We start from the raw sequence: 26,369 nt of genomic DNA, 5'->3' as shown, positions 1-26,369 counted from the left end.
TGTTCAGTGCCCTGAGATGACTTCTGTTGTGACTTGACGCTATATAAATAAACTGAATTGAACTGAATTAAAAATAAATATAACGCTACTTTGCAGATTTTCACCTGCCGCGAGGGTCTCTGGAACGTAACACCCATGATAGGTGAGGGATGACTGTATATGTGGATGAAGTTTTGTTAAATTATCTTGAGTGGATCATAAGTCATGGACAGGACAAGAGAACGTTTACATACGTACGAACAGAGACTATACCATAATACGTTCATCTTGGACAGGCATGTAAAAAGTATTTGTTTTTCTTGACTGGACCACTAACACAAATATGTTTTGATTTAACCCATTCCATTGTAGTTCTGGCTAGACGTTTCAAGCCCTGCTGCAAGGTGAACCTCCACCCCAGTATTCTGCAGCCTCTAACAGGCTTCCTTCCAGGATTGCCCTATATTAAACACCATCCATCTTCTCATCATCTCTGACTACATTTCCTGTCCCTACTTACAAAAAAACTTTCCCACAGCCAGTCACAAATGTAGAAAAGTTTAAGTGGTGTGATAAAGGACAACCTAAATGACATCTACGTTTTAACCCTCTATTTTCCAGGATTATTCATTGATTTATACACAGGATGATACCAGTAGAGACTGAACACCCCAAAATACATTACCTCTGCCCCTGTGCCCTGCATGGTCTCCTGAGGGATACTGTAGATCTTCTGGTGCATATCCACTTTTTGTTTCTTTTCACTTCGAAGTCTAACCAGAAGAACCCTAAAGCTGGAGCCTCCAAGGTCCAAAGCCAAGAAATCACCTTGTTCTGATCAGAGAATGCAATCTGTTTAGGAAGTCTTCATTTAATAATGATTCTGGGGCATCACGTTTTCTCGTGAACCTACCTGTTCCATCAGGAGTGGATCTGACGTAGGTGGGAAGCATCTTGACGCTTGTCTGGTCATGGGTCTGCTTAGACAGGCCTAGTACCATTCCCTCCGTCATCCTCCTCTTGACCTCGAGCAGCTGTTCGCGACTCAAACGCAGGGTATCAAGGATGCACTGCCGCTCGGCATGTTGAGCAGCAACGCGGTAGGCTACTGCCGTCACCATGGCCGCACCTTTCCCGCTGCCACACTGGGACTGCAGAAATCTCACGTCACAATCTGGCACAAGCCGCCGCACCATTTTGTGGAGTCTTCTGGGAAATCTAAAGTTAAAAAATAAATATAAAAATTTTTTACAACTAATTTCTTCTGTGTTCTAGTTTTCTTAGATAACAGTGAGAGACAACAGGATCATTTGACTCTGCTACTTTCAGGTAAAATATTGCTTTTAAACCATTTTACAGCAAAAAAAAAAAAGAAACAAGAATTTTTCCAAGATGATGGTTAGCAGTTTTTTTCTTACACATCTTCTCTGCTAAGAAGTCCCTGTGCTTTTATCTGTGTCTTGCGGAAAAACCCCCACAAAAACTCCTCAAAAATGTACATCCCTAAACTAATAAACAGGTACATTTTATCCAGACAATCACTGTGCATTTTCACACTCGAGAGGAAGAAAGCATTGATTTTGTTGATTGACATTTATGACATTTTCTGTAGATTATCCCTTTTGTCAACCTTTAAAAACTTCAAACCATCTTGTCCTTTGGCACATTGTTCCTCCAACTCTGTCCTTAATTCTCTCCCTTGTGCTATTTTCAGTACATATTACGGTATATTGTGTGGAAACATGAATGGATTCATATAAGAACTGCTGCACGATTTAAAAAAAAAAGTGTAATTCTCCAGAAAGCTGTATTATGTATTATTGCTAATACCCTGTAGACTGGAAGTTAATTTATAAAAAGTAAAAAAAAAAAAAAAACAAGCTGTAAAGTAATTTTGTTTGGCTTGTCCAAGGTGGCGCAGCGTGATGTGTCCTGGCGAGTGGAGGGAGCAATTTTATTCATCACCAGGTGCAAAAGAAGGAGCCAGGGAGAGTCCAATGGTGGCCTTGGCCACCATAGACTAATCTTCAACCATCCCACTGTCCATCCCAATCATCTGAGGAAGTTATATTTTTAAGCAAAATTAAAAAAAAAACAAGAAAGTATAGTTTCCTCAAATAATAGGGTGGCCAGTTTACATATGGTGGTGGCCATCAAGGATTTTGACATGTCAATCTAATTTTTGAAAGGAACGTTTTTATACGCCTAGATGCAGCCACACACCGAAAAGGAGGTTGGCCCAGTGCTTATCTTTAACGTTATCTAGCTCACAAAGTTTGCATATATATGGTGGTGGCCATCTTGAATTTTGACATTACATCCAAATTTTTGACAGGAAACTTTCTTGCGCCTAGATGTAGCCTCACCCCAAAATGGAAGTCAGTACCTCACTTATTTTTCAACTTATCGTGCTCACAACATGCAAGGACAGACAGATGGATGGAGGGTATCTCCAATTTTCCATTTTCATTCTGTGTCAGTGTGATAGGGACAATTAAATAGAGCAGAGTTGACAACACGCAAAAAATAAATAAAAATTAAAAAAATTAAAACCACTTCAATTTGCATTGTAAGCTAATATTAAAATCTTGTAATTCATTAAAAAAACAAGCATACAAAACAAAGGACCTCCAATGAGAACATGACAAATACTGTAATCAGGATGTTTGTGTCTTTGCACATGTGACTATAAATATGTACTTTTTGTGTGTGTGCATACTGAAAAACGTGCGCTCAGTCAACCCCTTCTGAAAGTGACAGAACAAGTTGAATTCTAATCAGATAAGTATCAGTGCAGATAATTAGTTTGGGTTTAACTGGCAGGCCAAAGTGTATATCTTAAATTCATTATAAAAGAAGCTTGACGTACTGCCTGTATGCAACTCTCAGGAACTGAACCCCTTGTACCTAACTGACAGAGCTGATAAGAGAGAAGTGACAGTTCGACGTGTCTCCTGTTTTATCTTTCAGCATGATCACTGGGATGGAAAAATATGTCTGCAAAGTGCAGTAAAGGAAGCAGGGCAATACACAGCTTTGTAAATGAAAAACTGAAAGTCAGTCAGGCAATCATCGACGACAGGAGAGAACTTTGAATGAGCTCCTATTATGCAGAAGGCTTAAACAATAAAGACTACATGGACTTCCTGGAACACTTCAATCCATTTCAACCCAAATACACTCAGGGACTTAGAGGTACACAGAATGACAAGTGAAGATACACTCAAATGTTTTGGTCATGCTCAGTCCTGAAGCCACCCTATGATAATCCTATGATCCACATTCCACAATTAAAGGGTAAAATGTACATGATTGTGCCCCGGATCACTCACTCTGGATGATTCTTGTAAACCGATCCATCCACTCCGATTGTGGTACGTAGCTTTTCAGCTGCTTTGTTATCTCGGATCTGCCGCAGCACTGCAGCCAGAGTGGCAGCACACAAATGAGCGGCACGCGTAGATACAATCTGACACACTCTTCTGGTAGCTATGCAGTCATCAACCGATGGGTCCAGACCAAGACCACGCAGCACCTTCTCAGCATTTGCTTGGCCTTCTTCATCTCTAAATGTAAAACAGAAAATGGAATCAGCTGACATGAAACTTCATGATGAAATACAAAGCAGATTATACAGCTAATATCAGAAATACAAGTTTTGGTGTTAAACAATAAACTTTTACAGAATTTTTTTTTTTCATTTATTCAGCCTTTATTTAGACAGATAAATCACACTGAGCCTCGAAGACTCATTTACAAGTGAGATCTGCTTAGACAGACAAAAAGTAGTGAAACTGGAACACGTAGGAATTGGAGGCAAAAAAAATCCTTTTAAACTTTTTCTTCTTGACAGAGAAGAAAAATTCTAATATATATTAAAAAAAAACCTTGCACATACAAGCACATAGTGACGTAGACATTGCGCAGAGGGAGTGAGACAACGAGAGCAGTGAGCAATGTTCAAGGATGCACTTGAGGACCCTGTAGGAGTTCTGATATGCTCTATTCAACCTCTGCTCGACTGCCTGGCTGACATCAGGGACTGGATGGCTTTAAACTTCTTAAGTTTCAATGAAAAGAAGTCTGAAGTCATGTTGTTCCCTCCCAATGGCACGATCACAAACCACTGCATCGACCTTTCCGCTCTAACCCCGTCAGAAAAACAAAGAGTCACTAATCTGGGTGTGATAATGGACCCTTCCCTGAAACTTAACAATCATGTAAACATGATTGTTAAATCATGTTTCTTCCAACTGAGGCGGCTGTCTAAACTGAAGCCCATATTGTCCAAAAATAACCTGGAGACAGGAATACATGCATTCATTACATCTAGGCTTGATTACTGCAATTCGCTCCTGTTTGGTATCAGTCAGATCTCCATTGCACGACTACAACTGGTCCAGAATGCAGCAGCCCGATTTTTAACCAGTACAGGCAAAAGAGAGCACATTACACCAGTTTTGGCCTCACTGCACTGGCTACCGGTCCACCTTCGAATCCAGTTCAAAATCCTCTAGTATGTCTACAAATTGCTGAACAGTCCCCCCATCTCTCTGATTTGCTACAGCCGTTTGTCCCACCACGTTCCCTCAGGTCAGCAGACCAGTTGCTCCTCACAGTTCCAGGAACTCGTCTTAAGCGCAGAGGTGACAGGGCCTTCTCTGTTGCAGGCCCAAGACTTTGGAACAAGTTACCTCTGCTTGTCAGACAGGCCCCCTCCCTCTCAGTTTTCAAATCCCGTTTAAAAACCCACTACTATTCAGTAGCTTTCAACACCAGATGATCTGTGTTTTGAACCTGTACGCTCCACACTGGTTAGTCGTCATATTTATTATCTGCATCGTTTTTATGTCTATATTCTGATACCTCATAATTACCTCATTTTGTATATTTCTTTGTGTGTTGCCTGTTTTTCTGTCTGTACAGCACTTTGGTTGGCCTTGTCGCTGTTTTAAGTGCTCTATAAATAAAATGGTATGGTATGGTATGATATGGATGTAATAATCAACCAGTTCCCTCCGTGAGATCCGTAAACATTCTCGAGTGATGTTGGGGAATGGCCAAGGACAACGCCTATGGGAATCCGAGTCCTGAAATGATGACACAATGTTTATTCAGCTGTTTCACCTGGTTATCAGTTGGAAATTCCTCAATGGTAGGGGGAGGGGGCGGGGCAGAGTGTCAGATTACATTTTCTCCAGGCAAATTCAGATAAGATGGCCTTCAAGGCCAGCTGAGGGAGCCAAATTCAGATAAACACACAGTTGTTTTGGGGACAGGCAGAACTTAATGACATCTACCTTAAGTCTGTGTTGGTCCAAATGGTTCCGAAATGTCCAAATTACATGGCCACTCTGATGGAACGTGCCCGAGTAAAATCCCCGAGATCTGATCCATTCAGCCCAAAGCATTTGAGTCTGGGTACTCGAGGCATGAACCAAGCCATCATAAAGGCAAGCAGCGTGATTGGGTCCAAATTTTCTGCCGACGACTTCATTGATTGTAGATAAAACCAGCAAACAGCCAAATCCAAAACGTAGGAACCAGTTATCGTAAATCCAATTAAATATGCGTCCTTAAAATCCACAAATGTCAACAGAGATAGACAAATCATCAAGTCTTCAAGTCGATGAGATATCCAGCTGCGTGCATGCCGACAGGGCAAATCGGTTCGCCTAAAGCCTGTCTTCTATCAGAAGAAATGTTATCAATTGTGTTGAGGGACCAACTTATCAAAACAAGTCCATAATTATGGTTCGGAAGATATGCAAGAGAGGCTCAGAAGCAGTTTCACAGACAGAGAGAGCAGCAAAGCAAAGCAGAGAGGGAGAGGAAGGGAAAAGCATCCGACCTCGGCAAGAGCAAGTGGTGAAGTTAATCCAGTTTCAACAACACATTGACTTAAACTAAAATGAAAGCAAGGACAGTATTTCTAGCAGGTTAACACTTTAAAGCAAGTTAATTTTCAAACACTACTACTTGTTAACATTAGGCTTTGGTAATAAGATAAACTCTTTTGACTGACCACTGTAAGTCCAACAACTGAAAATTGGTGATATATTTGCACAGGTATCATTAAGTGTTTTGTTTGGAAGGAGGGTAGTACTAGGAATCCTTCTCTGTACCATGTTAAAAGTTTGTGGTAAAAAAAAATAAATAAATATAAAGACCAGAAAAAAAAGAAAGAAAGAAAATCTAACGTCACTGACCTCAGATCACATTGGTAATAAAACAAGGAGTTTTAGCCAACACTTTAAAATTTACTAGACCTGAGCAAGCAGCTCCTGGCTGATTAGAAGCTATGGGCAGTTTTAAGACACCGAAAGAAAGTTTGTGATTGTTAAAATCAGTGCTGTAGCCAGAACTGAGTTTACAGACTGGTCTAACTGAAAATGGGTGGGTCGGTGTTGGGGAAAAAAAAATTCTCACTTGATCTCGCTTACTCAAAAGGAGCCACACAGGAGTTTTTTAACCGGTTTTTATTTGCAAGGACAGATTTTCAGGACAGGTTACACAGACATACAGAAAGTACACGAATGAAGCCCAGTCACAAGAATCTGTCAAGAGCAGTGTGTGGCGCTTGTTTTTATATGCTTATCAGTTCAGCCAAGCTCACAGGCTCAGAGGCATCCTTAAAACGGGAACCGGAACAATGTTTACTTTTATGTTGACCCTGTTTTATTTTTATTTTATCAGGTGATATTTTGATTTACTCCTTCTTGAATTGCTAACTTATCATGGTGGAAGAGTTTGTGCGCCTGAATTATCCTAGGAGCTATGCTGTCCAGGGCAATTGTAAATGCCCCAATGTAGGGTCTCCCAAGACAGATTGGTTATAGGTGACAGGCCAGACAAAGAGCGATTCAGAAAACTTTTATGGACAAACAAAAACATGGAACTCAGTGTCCCTTGCCCGGACGTAGGTTACCGGGGCCCCACCCTGGAGCCAGGCCTGGGGGAGGAGCTCGTCGGTGGGTGCCTGGTGACTGGGTCTCTACCCATGGGGTCCAGTCAGGCTCAGCCTGAAGGAGAAACATGGGTTTGCCTTCCTGTGGGCCCACCACCTGCAGGAGGGGCCATACAAGTTGGGTGCATGACTTCATGGGCAGTGGCCAAATACGGGGACCTTGGCGCTCTGACCCAGGCATACCAAAGTTGGCTCTTGGGACATGGAATGACCTCTCTGTCAGGGAAGGAGCCTGAGCTTGTGCATGAGGTTGAGAGGTACTGACTAGATATAGTTGGGCTCACCCCGATGCACAGCATGGACTCTGGAACTAATCTCCTTGAGAGGGGCTGGACTTCATTCCATTCTGGAATTTCCCATGGTGAGAGGTGCCAAGCTGGTGTGGGTCTACTTTTGGCCCCCCCGACTTGGTGCCTGTGTGTTGGAGTTTTCCCCGGTAGATGAGAGGGTGGCTTCCCTTTGCCTTTGGGTGGGGGGACAGGCTCCGACTCTTGTTTGTGCCTACGTGTCAAACGGCAGTTCAGAGTATCCGGTCTTCTTGGAGTGCTTGGCAGGGGTGCTGGAAGGTGCGACCAGCTGGGGACTCCTTTATTCTGCCTGAGGACTTCACGTGGGTAATGCCCGTGTGACCTTGAGGGGCATGACTGGGAGGAACGGCCTCTCTGATCTGAACTCGAGTGGTGTTCTGTTGGACTTCTGTGCTAGTCATAGTTTGTCCATCACAAACATGATGTTCTAATATAAGGGTGTCCATAAGAGCACTTGGCACCAGAACGCCCTAGGTCATAGATCGATGATTGACTTTATAGTCATGTCATCTGATTTGTGGTCATTTGTTTTGGACACTCAGGTGATGAGAGGAGCTGAGCTGTCAACTGATAACCACCTGATAGTGAGTTGGGTCAGATGGCGGGGGAAGATGCCGGACAGACCTGGTAGACCCGAATGTTTAGTGAGGGTTTGCTGGGAACGCCTGGTAGAAGAACTAGTCAGAAAAATCTTCAAATCACACCTCTGGGAGAGCTTTAATTGCATGCAAGCTGAGGTGGGAGATATTGAGTCTGAGTGGGCCATTTTCTGTATTTCAATTGTTGAAGTAGCTGCCTTGAACTGTGACCGCAAAGTTGTCGGTGCTTCTCGCGGTGGCCATCCTTGAACTCGGTTGTGGACACCACGAGTTAGGGAGGCTGTAAAGATGAAGGAGGAGACCTAGAGGGCCTTGTTGACTGGTGAGACTCCAGAGTCAGCTGAGGAGTACCGGAGGGCCAAACGTCCGCAGCCTGTTGCTGAGACAAAAGCTCTGATGTGGGAGAAGTTCTGTGAGGCCTTGGACAAAGACTCTCAGTTTTCTCTAAGGAGATTCTGGCAAACCATCAGGCGGCTGAGGAGGGGAAAACAGTGCTTTATTAATACTGTTTTCAGTTAAGGTGAGGTGCTGTTGACCTCAACCAGTGATGTCATCAGGAAGTGGAAGGAATATTCTCGGACCTTCTCAATCTCACCAGCACATCTTCCATGGAGGAAGTTGAGTCCTGGGACTTTGAGGTTGGTCTATCCAGAACCGTGGCTGAGGTTGCCAAGGTAGATAAAAAGCTCCGAGGCGGCAGGGCTTTGGAGGTGGATGAGGTTCACCCGGATTTCCTTAAGGCTCTGGATGTTGTGGGTTTTTTTTTGGTTGACGTGCTTTTGCAACACCACGTGGACATTGGGGGCAGTGCCACTGGGGTGGTGGTTCCCCTCTTAAAAAAGGGGAACCGGAGGGTGTGCTCCAATTATAGGGGCATAACTCTCCTTAACCTCTGTGGTAAGGTCTATTCAGGGTTACTGGAGAAGCGAGTCAGATTGTTGGTCGAACCTCAGATTCAGGAGGAACAATGTGGGTTCTCTCTTGGCTGTGGAAAACTGGATCAGCTCTTTACCATCACTAGGGTCCTTGAGGGGTCATGGGAGTTTGCCCATCCAGTGTACATGTTTTTTCTGGGCTTGGAGAAGGCTTTTGACCGTGTTCCTTGAGGTACACGGGGGGGGGGGGGGGGGGGGTGCTCCGTGTGTATGGGATGGGGACCCATTGCCACAGGCTGTTCTGTCCCTATACAAGTGGTCTAAGAGTTCAGTTTGCATTGCTGATAATGTAAGTCAGACTCCTTCAGGGTGGGAGTTGGTCACCGCCAGGGCTGCCCATTATCACCTATTCTGTTATAACTTTTATGGATAGAATTTCAAGGGGCAACCAGGGGATGGAGGGATTCTGGTTTGGTGGCCTCAGGAATCCATCTATGCTCTTTGTAGATGATGTGGTCATGTTGGCCTCATCGTGCCATGATCTCCAGCTCTCACTGGAGCAGTTTGCAGCTGAGTGTGAAAGGGATAGGATGAGAATCAGAACCTCCAAATCTGAGGCCATGGTTCTCAGTAAGAAAAGGGTGGATTGCTCTCTTCAGGTCAAGGGTGGGGTTCTGCCTTAAGTGGAGGAGTTCAAGTATCTCGGGGTTTTGTTCTGGGTTTTGTGAGGGAAGAATGGAGCATGAGATTGACAGACAGATTGGTGTAGCATCTGCTGTATTGTGGACTCTGTGCCAGTCTGTTATGGCGAAGAAGGAGCTGTGCTGTAAGGCAAAGCTCTCCGTTTACCCGTCGGTCTATGTTCCTACACTTACTTATGGCCACAAACTCTGGGTAGTGACCAAAAGAATGAGATCGTAGATACAGGCGGATGAAATGAGTTTCCTCTACAGGGTAACTGGACTCTCCATTAGAGATAGGGTAAGAAGTTCAGTCATCCGGGAGAGACTCGGAGCAGAACCGCTGCTCTTCCACATCAAGAGGAGCCAGCTGAGGTGGTTCGGGCATCTGGTAAGGATGCTGCTTCCTGGGCACGTCCAACTGGGAGGAGACCCCGGGGAAGACCCAGGACACGCTGGATGGACTATGTCTCTCGGTTGGCCTGGGAACGCCTTGGAATCCTCACAGAAGTGCTGGAAGAGGTACTAGACGCGCCACAAGACCTGGAGCAATACACATCCTCAGTTCTGAGGTACATTAGTAAATGTGCTGATGACGTCACCACCATTAGGTATGTTAAGAGGTACCCGAACAGAAAGCCTTGGCTGAATGCAGAGGTTTGCACCCTGCTGGAAGCTAGGAACACTGCATTCAGGTCTGGAAACTTACAGTAGCTGAGAAGGACAAGGAAAGAGCTAGTTGCTGGTATTAAGAGGGCCAAGGCCACATATGCACAGAGGATCCAGGGTCAGTTCACCTCACAAGACCCACGGAGCATGTGGAGGGGCATTAAGTGTATAACAGAAGCAGGAGTGAACAATGTCCTAGAGACCCATCACCGCCTGATTCCCTCAACAAGTTCTACGTATGCTTTGAGGACTTGAACAGACCAGCCAGCACCAGACTCACCTCACCACCAGATGAAGAGCTTCTCAGCATGATCTCAGCCCAAGTGAGAAGTACTTTCAGGAGGATTAATCCTCACAAGGCAACCAGCCCAGACAACATCCCTGGGAAGTAGAGTTGCATTCGGGCCCAAAAAATCTGATCCGACCCGGCCCCAGCCCGCAGTCATAATTTCGAAACCCCACCCGACCCGACGAATTAACAGCAATTACATGTCTGAACCCGGAAAATCCTGACATTTTTAATTAGTTATTAATGGTCGGGGACACGCAGCTGAATAAAAGGGGCAGAAGATTTGGAGCTAAGGGGTGTTTGTCCTTTCATGGCTGTAAAAGAGCATTTAAACCCTGGTTCTGCCTGCATAATGATTTATTCACGGACCCTGCTTTGACATGTCTGCTTTGGGAGCTTACTTGTTTGGGTCAACAGCCATGCGTGTCCGCTGAGTGCAGTGGTTGAATGAACGTCGATTTGGGCGATGGATCGCTTCCTGGCAGTATATCCCATCTGAAGCTTAACTGAACGTTTTACCTCTTTCAAGGCTGGCTAGCTCGCGGTGAAATGGCCGCGTGCGGCTGGCAGATGTATGGCAGGCCATGTTATCAAATAATTGGATCGCGGCTGATCCTGACCAAATTAAAAGCCCAACACCAAGCCCATCCAGCACATTATCATGGCCCGACCCACCCCGAATTCGGGTTGGGTGGGGCTGGGCTTAGGTTAGAAATGACAGCTCTACTGGGAAGGTGCTGAAAGACTGTGCTGATCAGCTCTGTGAGGTGCTGGCCGACATTTTTAATTCCTCACTTACCCTGGCAACAGTTCCCACCTGCCTGAAGACCGCCACCATCATCCCAGTCCCAAAGAGCTTTACACTGACTGGTCTGAATGACTATCGGCTAATAACCCTCACCCCGATAGTCACTAAATGCTTTGAAAAACTGGTCATGGCCCACATCAAAACAACCATCAACACCAATGAGGCCCCTCATCAGTACGCAGTGTTTCCCCAACATTATACAAGCGGGGCGCCTCTTCCCGGTGGAAGTGGTCTCCAGCTACAAGTACTTGGGTGTGCACATGAATGATAACCTCAGCTGGGGCAACAACACTATCAGCCTGATCAAGAAAGCTCATCAGAGACTCTAATTCCACAGGCGGCTGAGAAGAGCTGGTCTGGGAAGCTCAGTCCTCACCTCCTTCTACAGGTGTGATGTGGAGAGCATCCTGTGCTCCAGCATCAACGTGTGGCATGGAGACTGCACAGCTGCAGAAAGAAAAGCTTTGCAGAGAGTGGTGAAGGCTGCACAGCAGTCTGATGGGAGTCAGGTTGTTAGAGTCATGAATCTCTAACCAGGATAATCACCGTGAAAAAAATCAAATCATGTTGCTGCTGATCTGTTTGTTCATTTGTGTTCATCTGTTCACACAGAATCATGTTCATGCTGCTGTTCGGCATATTGTTTTTATTGTTTTTATTCTATTAGTGCTTAGCATATTTTTATTTGATGTTTTTCTTAGTTCATATCTTAGATCTTATTACTGTTTTTCTTTTACATTTTATTGATGGATGTAACTGGGACCCAGTGTACACAATCTCATTCCACCACATGTACCACATATGGTGCAAATGCCAAATAAATAAATTCTGACTCTGATACAGTTTTTGAAAGCTGAAACCTCCAGGAAAAATGTCTTAAAACAACTTATTTACTGGTGTAGTGAGAATGTGCACAAAGAGGTACAGACATGGGGATCTCAGAGGAAAAGTTTAACCATGGAAAGAAGCCAAAGAAATTCACTGACGACTAGGAATGCGCGATATATATGGTATACGGTAGAAACGATAGAAATTTAGCCTACGATAGAGATCGGTTTTCTACCGGCTAACCGCAGTAATGCTGTCTGAAGTAAAATCAGAGTTGTCAGTTTAATTGTTACTTTTTTTGGTTGAAAACTGTGCGCAAGTGGCGTTAAAGTATTTTCTTCGAGAGCTAAGTAGCGAAGCTACAAGCTAACTACAGCCGGCTTGCCGTAGTGTTGCCGTATTCTGAAGCATGCGCAAAACGCTGTGTTCCGTCAAAAGTAGTTTTTTTTCCCCATCGAAAGTTAAAGTAAGCGTTGGTCAGTTTTAAAGAAACCTGCTCTCTGATCTGTGATAAGAACGAGTTGTTGTGTGATTTTACTGCGAGACCCTCTGGTCAAAGCCACAGTCATTTTGTGTGAACTCCATTAAAGCGAAAGGAGTCGCCAACTAGAGGGTTGGAGGGTGAAGTGTATCAGTGTAAAATGCTGCTCTGTTGCTGTTCATTTCTCAAGTGAAAATACTGGAAACTGTTAAGAGTTAACAACGTATTTTTTTGTTTAAAACATATGGCTAAAACTATATTTGATATCTAAAAAAGTTAAATCTGGTCCTCTGGACATTTAAAAAAAAAAAAAAAAAAAAAAAAAAAAAAGCAAAGCAACAAAAAAATATAGAAATGTTTCGTCTCTCATCCGAGAGACTTCCTCAGTCTGAGGTGCTGTATTCAGCTCAGTCTCTTAAATAGCACCTTCTCAGAGTGGATCAACCAGTTTTGCTGCTTACAACCAAAACCAGCTGATCACATGCTCAAGAAGGACCATCAGCCTAACAATGGATCATTAGCACACTGATGGCTGTTTACTATTCACCGAGGGCTGAGTGATACTAGCAATCACAGCATTGTAAGAGGGGGACAATTGAACACGTAGGCCTAAACCCCTGTTTAACGATGGACGGTTTCTTTTCACAAAGATGGCCTCCTTTACTCCTCTCTCAAACCATTGTTCCTCTCTATCCAGGATGTGCACATCTTCATCCCTGAAAGAGTGACCGCTGGCCTAGAGATGAGTGTAGACCGCAGAGTCCTGGCCTGATGATGTTGATCTTCTGTGCTGGGCCATCCTTTTGGCCAGTGGCTGTTTTGTTTCCCCGATGTAAGACTGATCACAGCCCTCCTGACACTGAACAGCATACACAACATTACTCTGTTTGTGCCGGGGGACTGGATCTTTGGGATGAACCAGTCTTTGCCGTAATGTATTTTGGGGTTTAAAAGCCACTGGGACGTTATGTTTAGAAAATAAACGTCTCAGTTTCTCTGATACTCCCTCAACATATGGAATGACCACTGGTCTGGGTCTGGGTTCCTCCTTTTCACCTGTTGGCTGACTGGAGTCCTGTTTGGGTTTCTTCTCTGCTTTTAGGAAGGCCCAGTTAGGATATCCACATTGCTCTAGAGCCTGTCTTGTGTGGGATTTTTCCTTCTGCCTGGCTCCTGAGCTAGTGGGGACGATGTCTGCTCTGTGATACAGAGTCCTGATGACTCCTAACTTGTTCTCCAAAGGGTGATGGGAGTCAAACTGCAAATACTGGTCTGTGTGGGTGGGTTTGCGGTACACCTCAGTTTGCAAATGTCCTCTATCAGAGACTGAGACCTCACAGTCCAAGAAAGCCAACTTGCCATTTTTTTTTTTCCATCTTCTCGTGTGAACTTGATGTATTTATCCACAGAGTTGATGTGGTCAGTAAAATGTTGGACTTCCTGAGATTTAATTTTGACCCAGGTGTCGTCAACATACCTGAACCAATGACTTGGTGGTGTCCCTGAAAAGGACGTCAAGGCTCTCTTTTCTACATCCTCCATGTACAGGTTGGCAACAATAGGAGAAACTGGAGACCCCATAGCACACCCATGTTTCTGCCTATAATATTGCTCCCCATATGTGAAGTAGGTTGACTGCAGGCACAGTTTCAAGAGTTGACACAGTTGTTCTGTGGAAAGCGTGGTCCTGCTGCTCAGAGTGGTCTCTGATTTTAATTTTAAACTGACCACCTCTACTGCATCATCAACAGGAATACACGTAAAGAGCGATGTGACATCAAAAGAGACCATTGTTTCATCAGTCTCCATGATGACATCACTCACCTTATCCACAAAGTCCATGGTGTTCTGTATGTGGTGTTCTGAGCTGCCAACTAAAGGGATGAGTACAGACGCCAGATATTTGGAAACATTGTAAGTGACAGAGTTAATCATGCTAACGATTGGTCTTAAAGGTACACCTTGTTTGTGGATTTTAGGTAAACCATACAGACTAGGTGTGGCCTCCCCTGGGTACAGTCTGTGGTACAGAAAACGGTCAATAGCCTTGTCCTGCTCCAAAATTTTCAGGCAATCTATCAATTTCTTCTTGTAACCACTTCCTGGATCTCTTTTCAGAGGTTCATAAGTGTTTAAGTCACTAAGGAGTGTCATAACTTTCTCATGATAGTCTTTCTGGTTCAAAATCACTGTGCACCTTCCTTTGTCTGCTGGGAGAATGATGATGTTTTTGTCCTTGCTAAGAGTGGTGAGTGCGTCCCTCTCCTCTCTACTGATGTTGGAAGGTGGTGGTTTGGCATTGCTGAGGCAGGCTGAAACTTTGATTCTGAGCTGTCCTGCTTCAGCCTCTTTAATTGTGTTGTTGCGGATGGCTGATTCAGTAGCTGTGATCATCTCCACCAGAGGAATTGTACTTGGTGCAACCGCAAAGTTCAGTCCCCTGGCAAGAATCTCTGTCTCTGGCTGGGTGAGCTGTCTGTCAGATAAATTCTTCACCCACTTTTCTGTCTCCCTGACATGTAATTGACTACTGGAGTGTTGTCCTACACTGAATGTGATGTTATTGGAATAGTGATGGTGTTGATGAGTTATTAGTAAGTTAAACTTGTTTTGTTGTCGAGTCTTGGACTTGACATGCTGTGCTAAGCGTGCCTGATCTGTACAGTCCAACACTTGCTGAAGTGTGGTCTGATCTAGACACATAGTTAGTTTCTGTTTAATGTGCTCTTCTTTGGCCTTCAAGGCCTCAATAGTAAAATTGGTCTGTCTCACCCGTTCATTCAGCAGCTGGGTCTGTGCCTTCTGAAGGATCTTGCTTACCCGGTGCCCGCTGACCGAAGATTTTAGTTCCAGGCTCTTGGGAATGATGCCACTTTGTCGACATTTGAGGTTGAATCGCAAATGGTTCCTGTAGTCTGCCCTCTTCCTTGCTGTTTTCTCAAACTCCCTAACTAGTTTGAGGCAACTAGTTTGATATCTTTTGCACTGTTTTGCACTACAAGAAAGAAGCCTAATACTTGAATTGTTTATTATTTAAAAACTCTCTGGACCTAGTAGTGGAATTTTCTTAATTCAAAATATATGATGGCAAAAGGGCACCCTATGCTTTTTTTTAGCAAGTTTTATACCAAAAACATATTGCGATATATATCGTTATCGCCACCCTTCACAATACATATCGTGATATGAATTTTATGCCATATCGCACATTCCTACTGATGACTGTAAAATAAGTAAATAAAGTTAACTGATTTAATTTGTCATAAAGTCTGTTTAGCAGCTGATAGCTGATTGTGAAACAGCTGCTTTGGAGAGTCACAGATCATATCAATATTTAGGCTTTATTAGAAACAAGATATAATAAGCAGAAGGGAAACAACAAACTTGGGTCGAACAGTTTTTGCTGCGTTGGTCATTTGTAAAATTTACTTTTTTCCTTTGAAAACACCGCCTCTGCTTTGCCTCGCTCTGTTCAACTCGCGCTGCAGAGGTTTTTTTTTTTTTTTTTACTTTATTCAGTCTGTCAGCATTGACAATGCACTGCCCGTGAACAAAATGACTCTGCAGCCCCGTGAGACGCTTAATCGCGCGACACAATAAATCGATAATGAAATTTGTTGCCAACGCTTTTAATCATCGATTTTATCAATTCGTTGTTGCAGCCCTAAAAAAATGCATTGTTACCACAGGGCCAAGCCACATAATTTATATCCTATTGTGCCTTGGTTCATTGAAAAATTATTTCAGAGTCTATTTTTCAAATTTAAAGACATAAGTTGTTTTAAGCAACACAGAAAAAATGTTTGCTTTTATTCTGTTAGGTCTTTAGTTACCCAGCTGCCATTATGATGGGACTCCTGTAGTTAAAAAAAATGAATCCCTTAACTTGAGATTTTTGGCTTTATTAAATGTATTTTCTCATTTTGTTTAAAATAAAATTATCTTATTTACCTAATTAGTTACAAATTTGCACAAATAAAACATGCAGATCCTTGCAGAGCTATAAAACCACTGGTGTCCAAGAACTGCTCAGAAGGGGTTTGACAGGAGGCTGCACCAACACCTGACAAAGGCATGCTACTTGCAGGAAATAAGCATTCTTCTTTCATAAGGATGTTTTGAGTTAAAAAGGGGGTTATTTTCCTGTACCTACCAAACTGATATGTTGTACTTAAATTAAATGTCCTTTACTGCAAAATTTCAGTGTATACAAGCACTATTCAAATACATTTTATACACTTGTAATCAAGTCCAGACATTTTTACTGTTATCACTAGAGGAAATATGGAAATATGCCACCCACCAGTGTGCCAAACATGAAAACAGTCTTAGTTGTTTGTACATTTGGAACTCAGAACAAGAAGCTCCTGCAAATAAACAGCTTTTTTTAAACCTTCCCTCCGACTTAGATGTAAATACTTTGGAATTCTAGCTGAGTCTGCACTTTCATGATATACTCATTATATAACTCTGTTTGAATACTAAAATAAGATTTGTGTCAGAATATTCACAAACATATGTGTAGAGGTAAAGTGCTAAAGTCTCAAAAACAAGCTGACTGAATTAATCGTTTCATCCCAGACCTAGTAGAATAAAACTGTAGACACCAAATACTGTAAATTTAGTGTGGGGAATAGTAATTATCCAGGTTTTAAAATATAAATAATAATAATAATAATCTATACCACTGGTAAAACATGAACACAACACAGCTAACTTTGGGTGAGTACTTGCTGTAACTGCAAGATGTTTTGTCTTCTTTGCTCACTGATGATTAGAAATTTCAAGAACATCACTGTTAGTCGCTGCTTAGCTAGCTGTCATGTCAATGATGGCAGTTAAACACATGCAAACACACTCACTTGTCAGTCTCAATGGTGTAAACGTAGCTGGTGCTGAAGGATCCAGAGGTGAGGAGCTCTGATGTGGCCTTCCCCTGAAACAGCAGCTGATCTCTGGTCATCTTTACCAGGATGAGGCGCACCAGTTCTCCCATGTACATCCCACTTATCATCTTCTCAAACCTGCAAGGTCACATGAACACAACACAGCTAAGAACAGAATCAAAAACAGAGCCAAAGCCTTTGCAAACTTGACCTTACTCTACTGCCACTTAAAAACAAACAAACAAAAAAAAGCATCAAACTTGAGGTTAGCTTCTGACAGGAGAGCACTGGAAGGTACTTCACATCTCGATTTAGAAATGTTTTAGCTGTGACACATCCTGATTTACATGCGTCTTGGGGAAATTTAATAAGCCTCTAGCCTAAACAGAGACATGAGAATATAAAAATACCATCTGGGTGACATTTCTTCCGTATTAACCGATTAATTAAAACTCGTCAGTAATATTACCATGGCTGTAGACTTACAAGTATCTATTATGATGACGCACAGAGGCATGCCTGCACATGCATCACAAGCTTGTTAGTCTGACAGTTCACCAGTTTTACTTAAAGTGACAAGAACTCAAACACCACTACATTAATTTGGTCATTTGTGCGAGACGGGCTGGTCTGAGTATTTCAGAAACGGATGATCTATTGATATATTTGCACATAGCCATCTGTTAGGTTTACAGAGACTCATCAGACCAGGCAATGCTGTTCAAATATTTTCTTGTTCAGTTGTCCACTTCTCATCAACAGCTCAGCTGTGGAGGTGGTCAGCAGCATCAGGTTCTACACATGAGGGTACACATGACGAACAACCTGAAATTCAAATATATTCAATACAAAAACAACTGGACTTTATTTGCAACAGAAGACGTTTCGCTTCTCATCCGAGGAGCTTTCTCAATTCAAAGAGCGGTGATAACCTGAACCCCACACTCACTGTTCTCTGAATTGAGAAAGCTCCTCGGATGAGAAGCGAAACGTCTTCTGTTACAAATAGTCCAGTTGTTTTTGTATTGAACATTTTTGAATTTATCATGTCCTGGATGACTGAGAATCTTCACCAGCAGCAACCTGAAATGCTAACTTGATTAAAAAAAACTGAAATTAAAACTGGGTTTCTTTTTCAGAAATAGATATTGCTTAAATTGGAATGCCAGGAAATGCCTTATAACTGCTTCCTTCCTACCGCCCATTGATTATGGTGACATTATTTACCATAATGGGGCGACTGTGACTGAGTGGCTAGAACAGTCGTCCTCCAATACAAAAGTTGGGGGTTCGATTCCACCAGCAGTCTCATGCCAAGTGTCCCTGGGCAAGACACTGAACCTCTCATTACCTCCAATGTGTGTCCCATCAGTGTATGAATGTGAAAAGCACTGATTAATCTTTGTAGAGATCGAACACCATTCGAAGCGCCCGCTTGCCCAAAAACAACATCTTGTCACTCAGCTTTCCATGTGTGTAAATACGGATTGCGTAATTACGCGCACCATGCACAGACGCGCACTGTGTAATTTGCGCGTTCTGAGTGCATGAACGCCCCGGAAAGGTTTTCAACAGAAAATAGGAGAGGCTGAAAAAGGCCGTGAACCAAGCAGATCCACGGCTCTTCAGTATCAGTAGATTAATAATAAATGAACTGATTATTAATTGATGAACTGATTGATGACAGTAGTCATGGACTGATTAATAACCATAGAACAAGAGCAACAGTCATAACCTGTGATTGACAGTCATAACCTGTGATTGATAACAACATCTCACACTGTAATAAATGCAGTCAGATGTGAGTTTAAACGAGATTCCATGAAACAACAATATTAATTTTGTTAAGGCACTAAGGACATAATGTGTCATGGAACGAGCCGTCACATCACGTAAATAGAAGCGAATAAATGAGCAGGATGTTGACCACACGGTCGCAGTGCAAATATCCTGCATTGACATACCATTATGCAAAGCAGTCGAAGATGCGATACCTCTGGTCGAGTGCGCCCTGAGGTTGTCAGGAGGCTCTAAATCTGATGCTCTGAAGGCTTCAGAAATGGCCTCACACAGCCAGCGTAACAGGTGCTGGGTGGATAAAGGGCGACCTTCAGATGCGTCTCTATAGTGCACAAACAAATGTTGAGTCTGACGCAATGCTGCCGTGCGTGTTACGTAACACGTCAACACACATACAGAGAAGATGGAAAGATGCTGCTTCTTCTGAATGTGGGGAGGAGGGAAAAAATCCCTCCAACGAAATCGCTCTTGACTTAAAGAGCTCGTGATGTTTTAGGCATAAAACAGTGGATTAGGCCTCAGACCAGCTGAGCTGTCATCAGCCTAGTTCTGAGACATGACAGAGCGACAGAAAGGGCAGATAAATCACTCACCCTCTTAGCAGATGCTAAAGCCAACAGCAGGGCTGGTTTAAAAGACAAGAATTTAATCGGAAACTGATCTAGTAGCTCGAATGGAGCTTTGATCAGGGCTCACAGGACCAGAGTTAAATCCCACTGTGGAGAAAGTGGGTGTGAAATTGGCCTGCGTCTCTGTACAACTTTTAAAAAATGCTTCATCAGCGGATGATTAAAAGCTGTTCTGTCCCCAAAAACCTTCGTGACAGGAAGATGGCTGCAGCATACGTTTTAATCGTGCTGAATGCCAGATTTCTGTCCATCAGCTGCTGCAGAAGGACAGTGTTGGAGAGTTTTGGACTATTGATAATTTGAAACACGTATACTGATAAGAAAAACAGTTTCAAATGATCAATAATCCAAAACTCTCCAACATTGACAGCATGCCACCTAATGGACATGAGGTGGCCTCTACACCTTTCTCCGTACAACAGCGCTGAAAAGCTGTCCACTTTGATGTGTACAGTGCTGTGGTAGATGCAGCACGTGGATCCTGGATCGTACGCACTACATCTTGAGAGAGACCCATCCTCTCTAAGCGGATCTGCTCATCGGCCAGACTCAAAGGTGCTGGCCTATTTCTGGGTAACTCCTAATCGCTCCTCCTGCCTGGAGGAGAGCATCCTCCCTCCACTGCAGTTTCCACGAGCGCCCCGATAACAGGTGTCGTAGAACTGGGAATCATGGGGCTGTAGATGAACAGATGCTCGGATATATTCATCAATTAACGCGGATTCCTCATTTTTCTGAACTGAATAAAACGTGCATTGAATTTAATGAAATGCAAACGTGAGACGTCATTTATATTTGACCCATCAAAATGAATGCGGTCATTTATTTACAGAATCAAAATTTAACATCAAACATTTACATTAATTTGGCAAATTATGAAAATAACAACATAAGCAATCAATCAGGAAAAATCATACGGCCATGATTTTTCTGTTGCTTCACCACAGACATTTATGAAACTGTACAATTATGATCTTTTACCCACACGGATGTGGATGAGCATTTTACACAGACATTTCTAAATATCTGGAAGAATATCTACTTGATAAAAAGTTTAAAGATGGGAAAGAAGTTTAGAGGGAGTAAAGATGGTATGGGAGGGGAAGTGTTCACCAGAATTGACACTCTCCATCAGAACCCAGCTCTCCCCGGTACGCTTGGTAGGAAACTTGACTCATTACCTTTCTGAGGTTAATCAGCAGATATGGAGCTCCGTTAACGCTACCTGTCCAGCGTCTCCTTAGGATGCTGTGAATCGTCAGAAGTAGTGGCGAGTGAAAATGTTATAATCCCATGGAACTCAGAAGAGCTCTGTTGTCATGTCAGGATCATCCCGTCTCTCACAGAACTGTCCAGCGCTAGGACATATCAGCACTGTCCGCGCCGCAGAACTTCTCCAACCAACAGAACTGAACAGAACTTCGAACTGAACCCAACAGAACTGAGTAGACCAGGAAGTACCGACATTTTAAAGAGCTCTTTCCCGGTTCACTTTTGGGAGTATTCCCATTGGTCAGAAACAACCAGACGGGGTGTGTTTTGTGACGTAAGAGGTTAGAAGACAGCAAGAATTGTTATGAAACAGATCAGAAATGTTCTCACAGACAGAGAGAGTTTTGTTTTGGCGAGTTTAGAAACAGGTGCCAAAACCTCTATATTTACGTCTGAGAGGATTCTAAAAACATGACAGTTCGTTCTAACAACTTGTTTTGCGTTTGACTCCAACCTTGGACCAACGTACACTTGCTCATTCAAAAGCAGAAATCAGAAAAGGCATAATTACTCTGTAACAGCTTTGACATGAGTTCTAACTTTGCATGAGAATAAAAATCATTACACAGTTAATACAATTGATTAGTTCACTGCAACATCTAAAATGGTTTGAACTAAGACATTTTGATTATCAACATTTGTAAAATAGTAATGATAATAAAAAAGAGAGTGTTCTTTCACATGAATCTTCAAGAAAGAAAGTCTCAGGATGGGTGAACCTGCATTTCTGGATTCAAATCAATGAAATGACAGTTCCTGTCCCACAAGGTTCTTAAGGTCAAGATTTTTGACCTTAGACTTAGTTTTTGACATGGGCCTAGTCCACTACAGGGCGTTCACACGCTCGGGAGCCACCAGGAGAGCCGTCAGTCCCTCCTCCTGAACTCGGTTCAGAAACCGTGATATCAGAGGGAGTGGGGAAAATGCGTAAAGAAGCATTTTGGGCCACAGGCTGTGAGCAAACGCGTCCAACCCTAGCGGTGGTTCGTCCCGCGGGCTCAGTGAGAACCATAGTTGACATTGAGCGTTCTCTCATGTTACAAACAGGACCACAGCCGCTTTGCTAAATTTCTGCCACGTCTGAGCCATCAGCTCAGGATGGAGGGTCCGGTCCCCGTGACGTGGACTGTCCCTGGACATCATATCCGCCCCCTGTTTAAAACACCGGGGATGTACACTGCTCTGATGGAGAGCAGATTTTGGTGTGCCCAACACAGCAGCTGTCTCACAATGTGTAACATTTGGGCTGAGCGCGCACCCCCCGTGTCGGTTATGTATGCAGCAGTCACTTGCTGTCTGCGTTAATCAACACATGATGATTCAGTAGCACAGAGGCAAAGTGTTGAATCACATTCAAAGACCGTGACACTCCAAAAACATTTATATGAGCTGCTGTGTGGGGTGGCTACAGCGCCCCTACAGCTCGAGATATGTATGTGCCTCTGTGAAGTCTGACACGTGTGACATAGTCTGCTGATGGAAATAGCTGTTATCACTCTGCCGGTTTCACGTGAGTTGCACTGCTGCCACCTGTCTGGAAAAGCAGGTAAGCAGCAACAGATGTCCAGACAAAGCAGAATTCTCCTCCCTGCTCTGTGTGGTGGCTGCAGGGCGGCTCGACGCATTTTGAATGGAAATATTGTCTCAGTTCAAAATTGATAAATCTAAGATAAATCTCATCCTTCCGGTCCGTTTGGGACCAGGAAGTGACGAGAGTGGAACCCTGTGTTTTTCTCTCCTTCTGGGACCCTGGAAATTACATTTTTAATCAGAATTTCCTGAGCTTCTGCGAGGGGGGGACGAGATCTGTTCTAGAGACGACAGAAAAAGTCTCTAGAGTTCCTCCGAACGAGGGTTTGAGCTGTACTGCAGCATGAATCCCCTGCTGATAACGGTTCATCCATCTATCTGGAGCGACACGCTCGCTGCCACACCGCGTAACGTTCGGGACGCGGGCATGCGTATATGCTGCGTCACGTTATTTACGGACGCTGATCACCGCTGTAATGTGTGCTTCACTCGGGCTACGAGCTCACATCCGTGCTGATGTGAGCTGGCGTGCGCTGAGGGAAGGTGCGCGCACCCCGAGCATGCGGAACCGGTTTAGGACTGCCGCGGGTGTGCGGCGTTTCTATGCCGCGCAAAGGCTGCGGGCTCAAATCCATGCTGATGTGAGCTGGCGTGCGCTGAGGGAAAAAGCGCGCGGCCCCGTACATGCGGGGCCATGTGCGGGCTGCCGATGCCGCAGGGCGTGGTGCTTCTGTGCTGCGCTCAGGCTGCAGGCTCACATTCGTGCTGATGAGGGCTGGCGTGTGCTGAGGCAAAGGTGCGCGCCCCTGAGCATGCGGAACCTTGTAGGTTTAGGGCTGCCGCGGGTGCTGCGCTCAGGCTGCGGGCTCACATCCGTGCTGATGTGGGCTGGTATGCGATGAGGGAAAGGTGCGCGCCCCCGAGCATGCGGAACCTTGTAGGTTTAGGGCTGCTGCAGGTGCGCAACGCTTGTGTGGCACGTAAAGGCTGCGGGCTCACATCCATGCTGATGTGAGCTGGCGTGCACTGAGGAGGCAGCGCACAGCTTGGGCTGATGGCGAGGATTTCCCACTGGACTCGGTCTGCTGAAAACATTCACTTTGACTGCTGTGTCGCTCACGTGCGCATTTTGTCTGTTTTCTCAGGCTGCGGTGATTTAAACCCTGTTGGAGTACACCGGCACGCTTGTGTGTGGAGGATGTGTGAGGAAAAGCCGCTGTGAGGTCGTACGAACTGACAGTCAGGCTGAAAACAGACTAATTCCTGAATGATGTTTACGTTTTATTCCAAAAACTCAAACCATCATTATGCACACACACATCCTCCGCAATGACTCATTTTTAAAACTTCTACCCTGAGAGCCCTGCAGCTTGTCAGGATGAAGAGGCCTGTACTCTGACGGGAGGGGCTGGTGGCGGAGCGGAGCGGAGCGGAGCGAGAAGACGCTGCTGCAGCTGTGGCTCGTCTCTGCTGTCTCGGCCATGGCACTCTCTCCAGCGGGCGGGGGGATGAGAGGAGGGGTGCAACTTAATCAGATGGCGCACAGTCTCCGACACCTCCTCCGGCTTGAAAATTGGCTCCGAATAGCGCGTCTGTCGTGATGGGGCCTTCCAGCGAGTCCATTTGCAGCCTCTCCGACAGGGAGGGGGAGTGACAAGCCAGGTGGACCTCTGAACCATTGTCATCCAGGCTGCGATGCGAGACAAGGCAGACAGCAGACGAGGCACACGGGTTGAGGGTGACATCAGACGCCTGCAGAGGGAGCTCCTCGTCTCCTGAGGCAGGTCTGTCCCTCCGGCCTCTGAGAGGCTGTACGTCAGCGGCGCAACGTTATTGTTTGCTGCAGTCGCCTGGAACGCATGCTGGTGAGCTCGGTTGGAGAGCGATGTCACCGACTGGCCATGCCTCCCCGGAGGCGCAGGACGCTGGTCCAACTTGGACATCTTTGCTCCAAGAGCCTCCGCCAAGCTTGGCTCCGGGGGGGCACCGAGGGAATTTCTGCTCAGTAAAACTCCTCCACTCTGGTGATGGGCGCGGATGTGGAAACCGGCACTCTCAGTCTACCAGGTCCGGCTGCAGCCTCGTTCCATTAGGATATCACTGCTGGGAAACGAGGCCAGATTGGATCTGGACGGCGAGCCAAGGTGGAGCCAAAAACCTTCCCGTCAGATCATCCGATCTGGAAGGGGGAAGGAGAGGGACGGAAAAAAGTCCCTTCATGTCAGCTGCCTCCTGGATTATGCTGGGCAGCTCCAGAGGAGGGCACAGACGGCTGGGAGTGGTGTGGTCGCCGATGCGAAAAAGGTCCGGGGGGGGTGAGCATCCGCTCAGCCCCCCTCGTTCCGATACTACGCTCTCCAGGAGGGAGTGAGCAACGGGGGCTGCTGCTGACGTGGCCTGTCCCGGAGGAACCATTCGATTCGCTCCGAGAGTCGCCGATAAAAGTAAAAAAGGGTCGATGGCGTCGTCCAGCATGTAGCGAACCGCCACAGAGAAATATTCCTCGGCGCTTACCTTGAAACAAGGCTGCTTGTCTGCTTCTCCTCGGGGAGGAGAACTCACCGGGACAGCAGGAGGTTGGCGTGGCGGGACCACAGACAGCCTTAACAAAGGTTGTGCTGGTCAAGCTGGACAACTACCCTTCTTCATTCTTCTGACAGTGATATTAGCTTGCTGAAGAAAAATGGGAGCCGATTACCCGCTCTTAACATAATTTATACGGACCAGGTGGGGCCCACACAACAGGTGGGCGTGGACTAAATTTTTTGCAGTGCGATGCTTTGCATGACGGGATAAAATCCACCAGCGACAGCCTTAAAGGGCGAAGCCTATATGAAATAGAACAGCAAAACTATCTAATGCAGTGGCCAACAGTAAGTCTATTTAAATGCAACAGACAGAGCATGTGTTGTTATAGTATCTGAGGTTGAACAAGTGTATTTTGGTACATCAAATGTTTTATACAAATAGTTGTTTTTCACAACCAAGTGTTAAATTGGAAACGAGAAGGTGCTAAACAGATCAAGTGGAAATATAAATAGTTTTGAAACAGTTGTGGTTCACCTGGACAAAGTTATTTTTTCTTCTTCTCTGTATAAGTAGATATTTTGTCATTGATGTCTATAAATTTGCAAATAATAAGAATGTTTATGAAAACTGAAATCTCAGATGAGTGCATTGAGTTTTTAAATCCACCATTATCAAGGCCATCCTACTCACAGGGAACACGCTGACATGTTTGTGCTGTATTTTATCTTTGTTCCAAAAAGACCCACAGAAAATGTAAATGTGGGTGGCCTTTAAGAGACTGATACTGAAAATTTGTGAAGCAGCAATTAATGAATTATTGTTTATATGAACTGATTGTATTCAAACAAATAACAACACAGCTGTGTGGCTTCACAAGAAACAATTAAAAATAATCTGAAAATAGATTAAAAATAGTCTTGTTTGTTCCTCATTTTAGCTGATTTTAAATTTGATATTGAAAAAGAGAAAGTATGATTATGAAAGTAAAAGTGTTGGACTGTAAGTACAATACAACAGTTCAGTGCTCAACAGAATGAGGACTGAACAGGCCAGGTGATGTATTCTTGTGTTTACTCAACATACTGACTCTTCAAAGATCTCAATCATAAAGCAGCCTCCAGATTGTGGTTTTTCTTTTTACACTTAATTCATTCATGAACTCCTTTGCTTCAAGTAACATGTTGTCTTCAATTAATTGACTTTTACTGTGAGTGTGTACTTATGTATTGCAGAGATTATT

General features: G+C 44.4%; 1 protein-coding gene across 1 annotated transcript in view; it reads right to left on the bottom strand.

Annotated features, from left to right (window-relative positions):
- Positions 1–26,369, bottom strand: part of LOC119414075 (hexokinase-2) — an 82,150-nt gene that overhangs the window by 11,364 nt on the left and 44,417 nt on the right. Inside the window, exons 8-11 of the mRNA XM_037681193.1 lie at positions 17,346–17,507; positions 3,312–3,545; positions 893–1,197; positions 665–813 (exon numbers count right to left, since the gene is read on the bottom strand). Coding sequence (XP_037537121.1) covers positions 665–813; positions 893–1,197; positions 3,312–3,545; positions 17,346–17,507 — 850 coding nt within the window. The remainder of the gene's footprint in view (positions 1–664; positions 814–892; positions 1,198–3,311; positions 3,546–17,345; positions 17,508–26,369) is intronic.

Source organism: Nematolebias whitei, chromosome 8 (assembly GCF_014905685.2).
Source record: "Nematolebias whitei isolate Nwh7 chromosome 8, NemWhi1, whole genome shotgun sequence".
Taxonomy (NCBI): domain Eukaryota; kingdom Metazoa; phylum Chordata; class Actinopteri; order Cyprinodontiformes; family Rivulidae; genus Nematolebias; species Nematolebias whitei.
The sequence above is the reverse complement of the archived record's forward strand: the minus strand, read 5'-3'. Positions and strand labels throughout refer to the sequence as shown.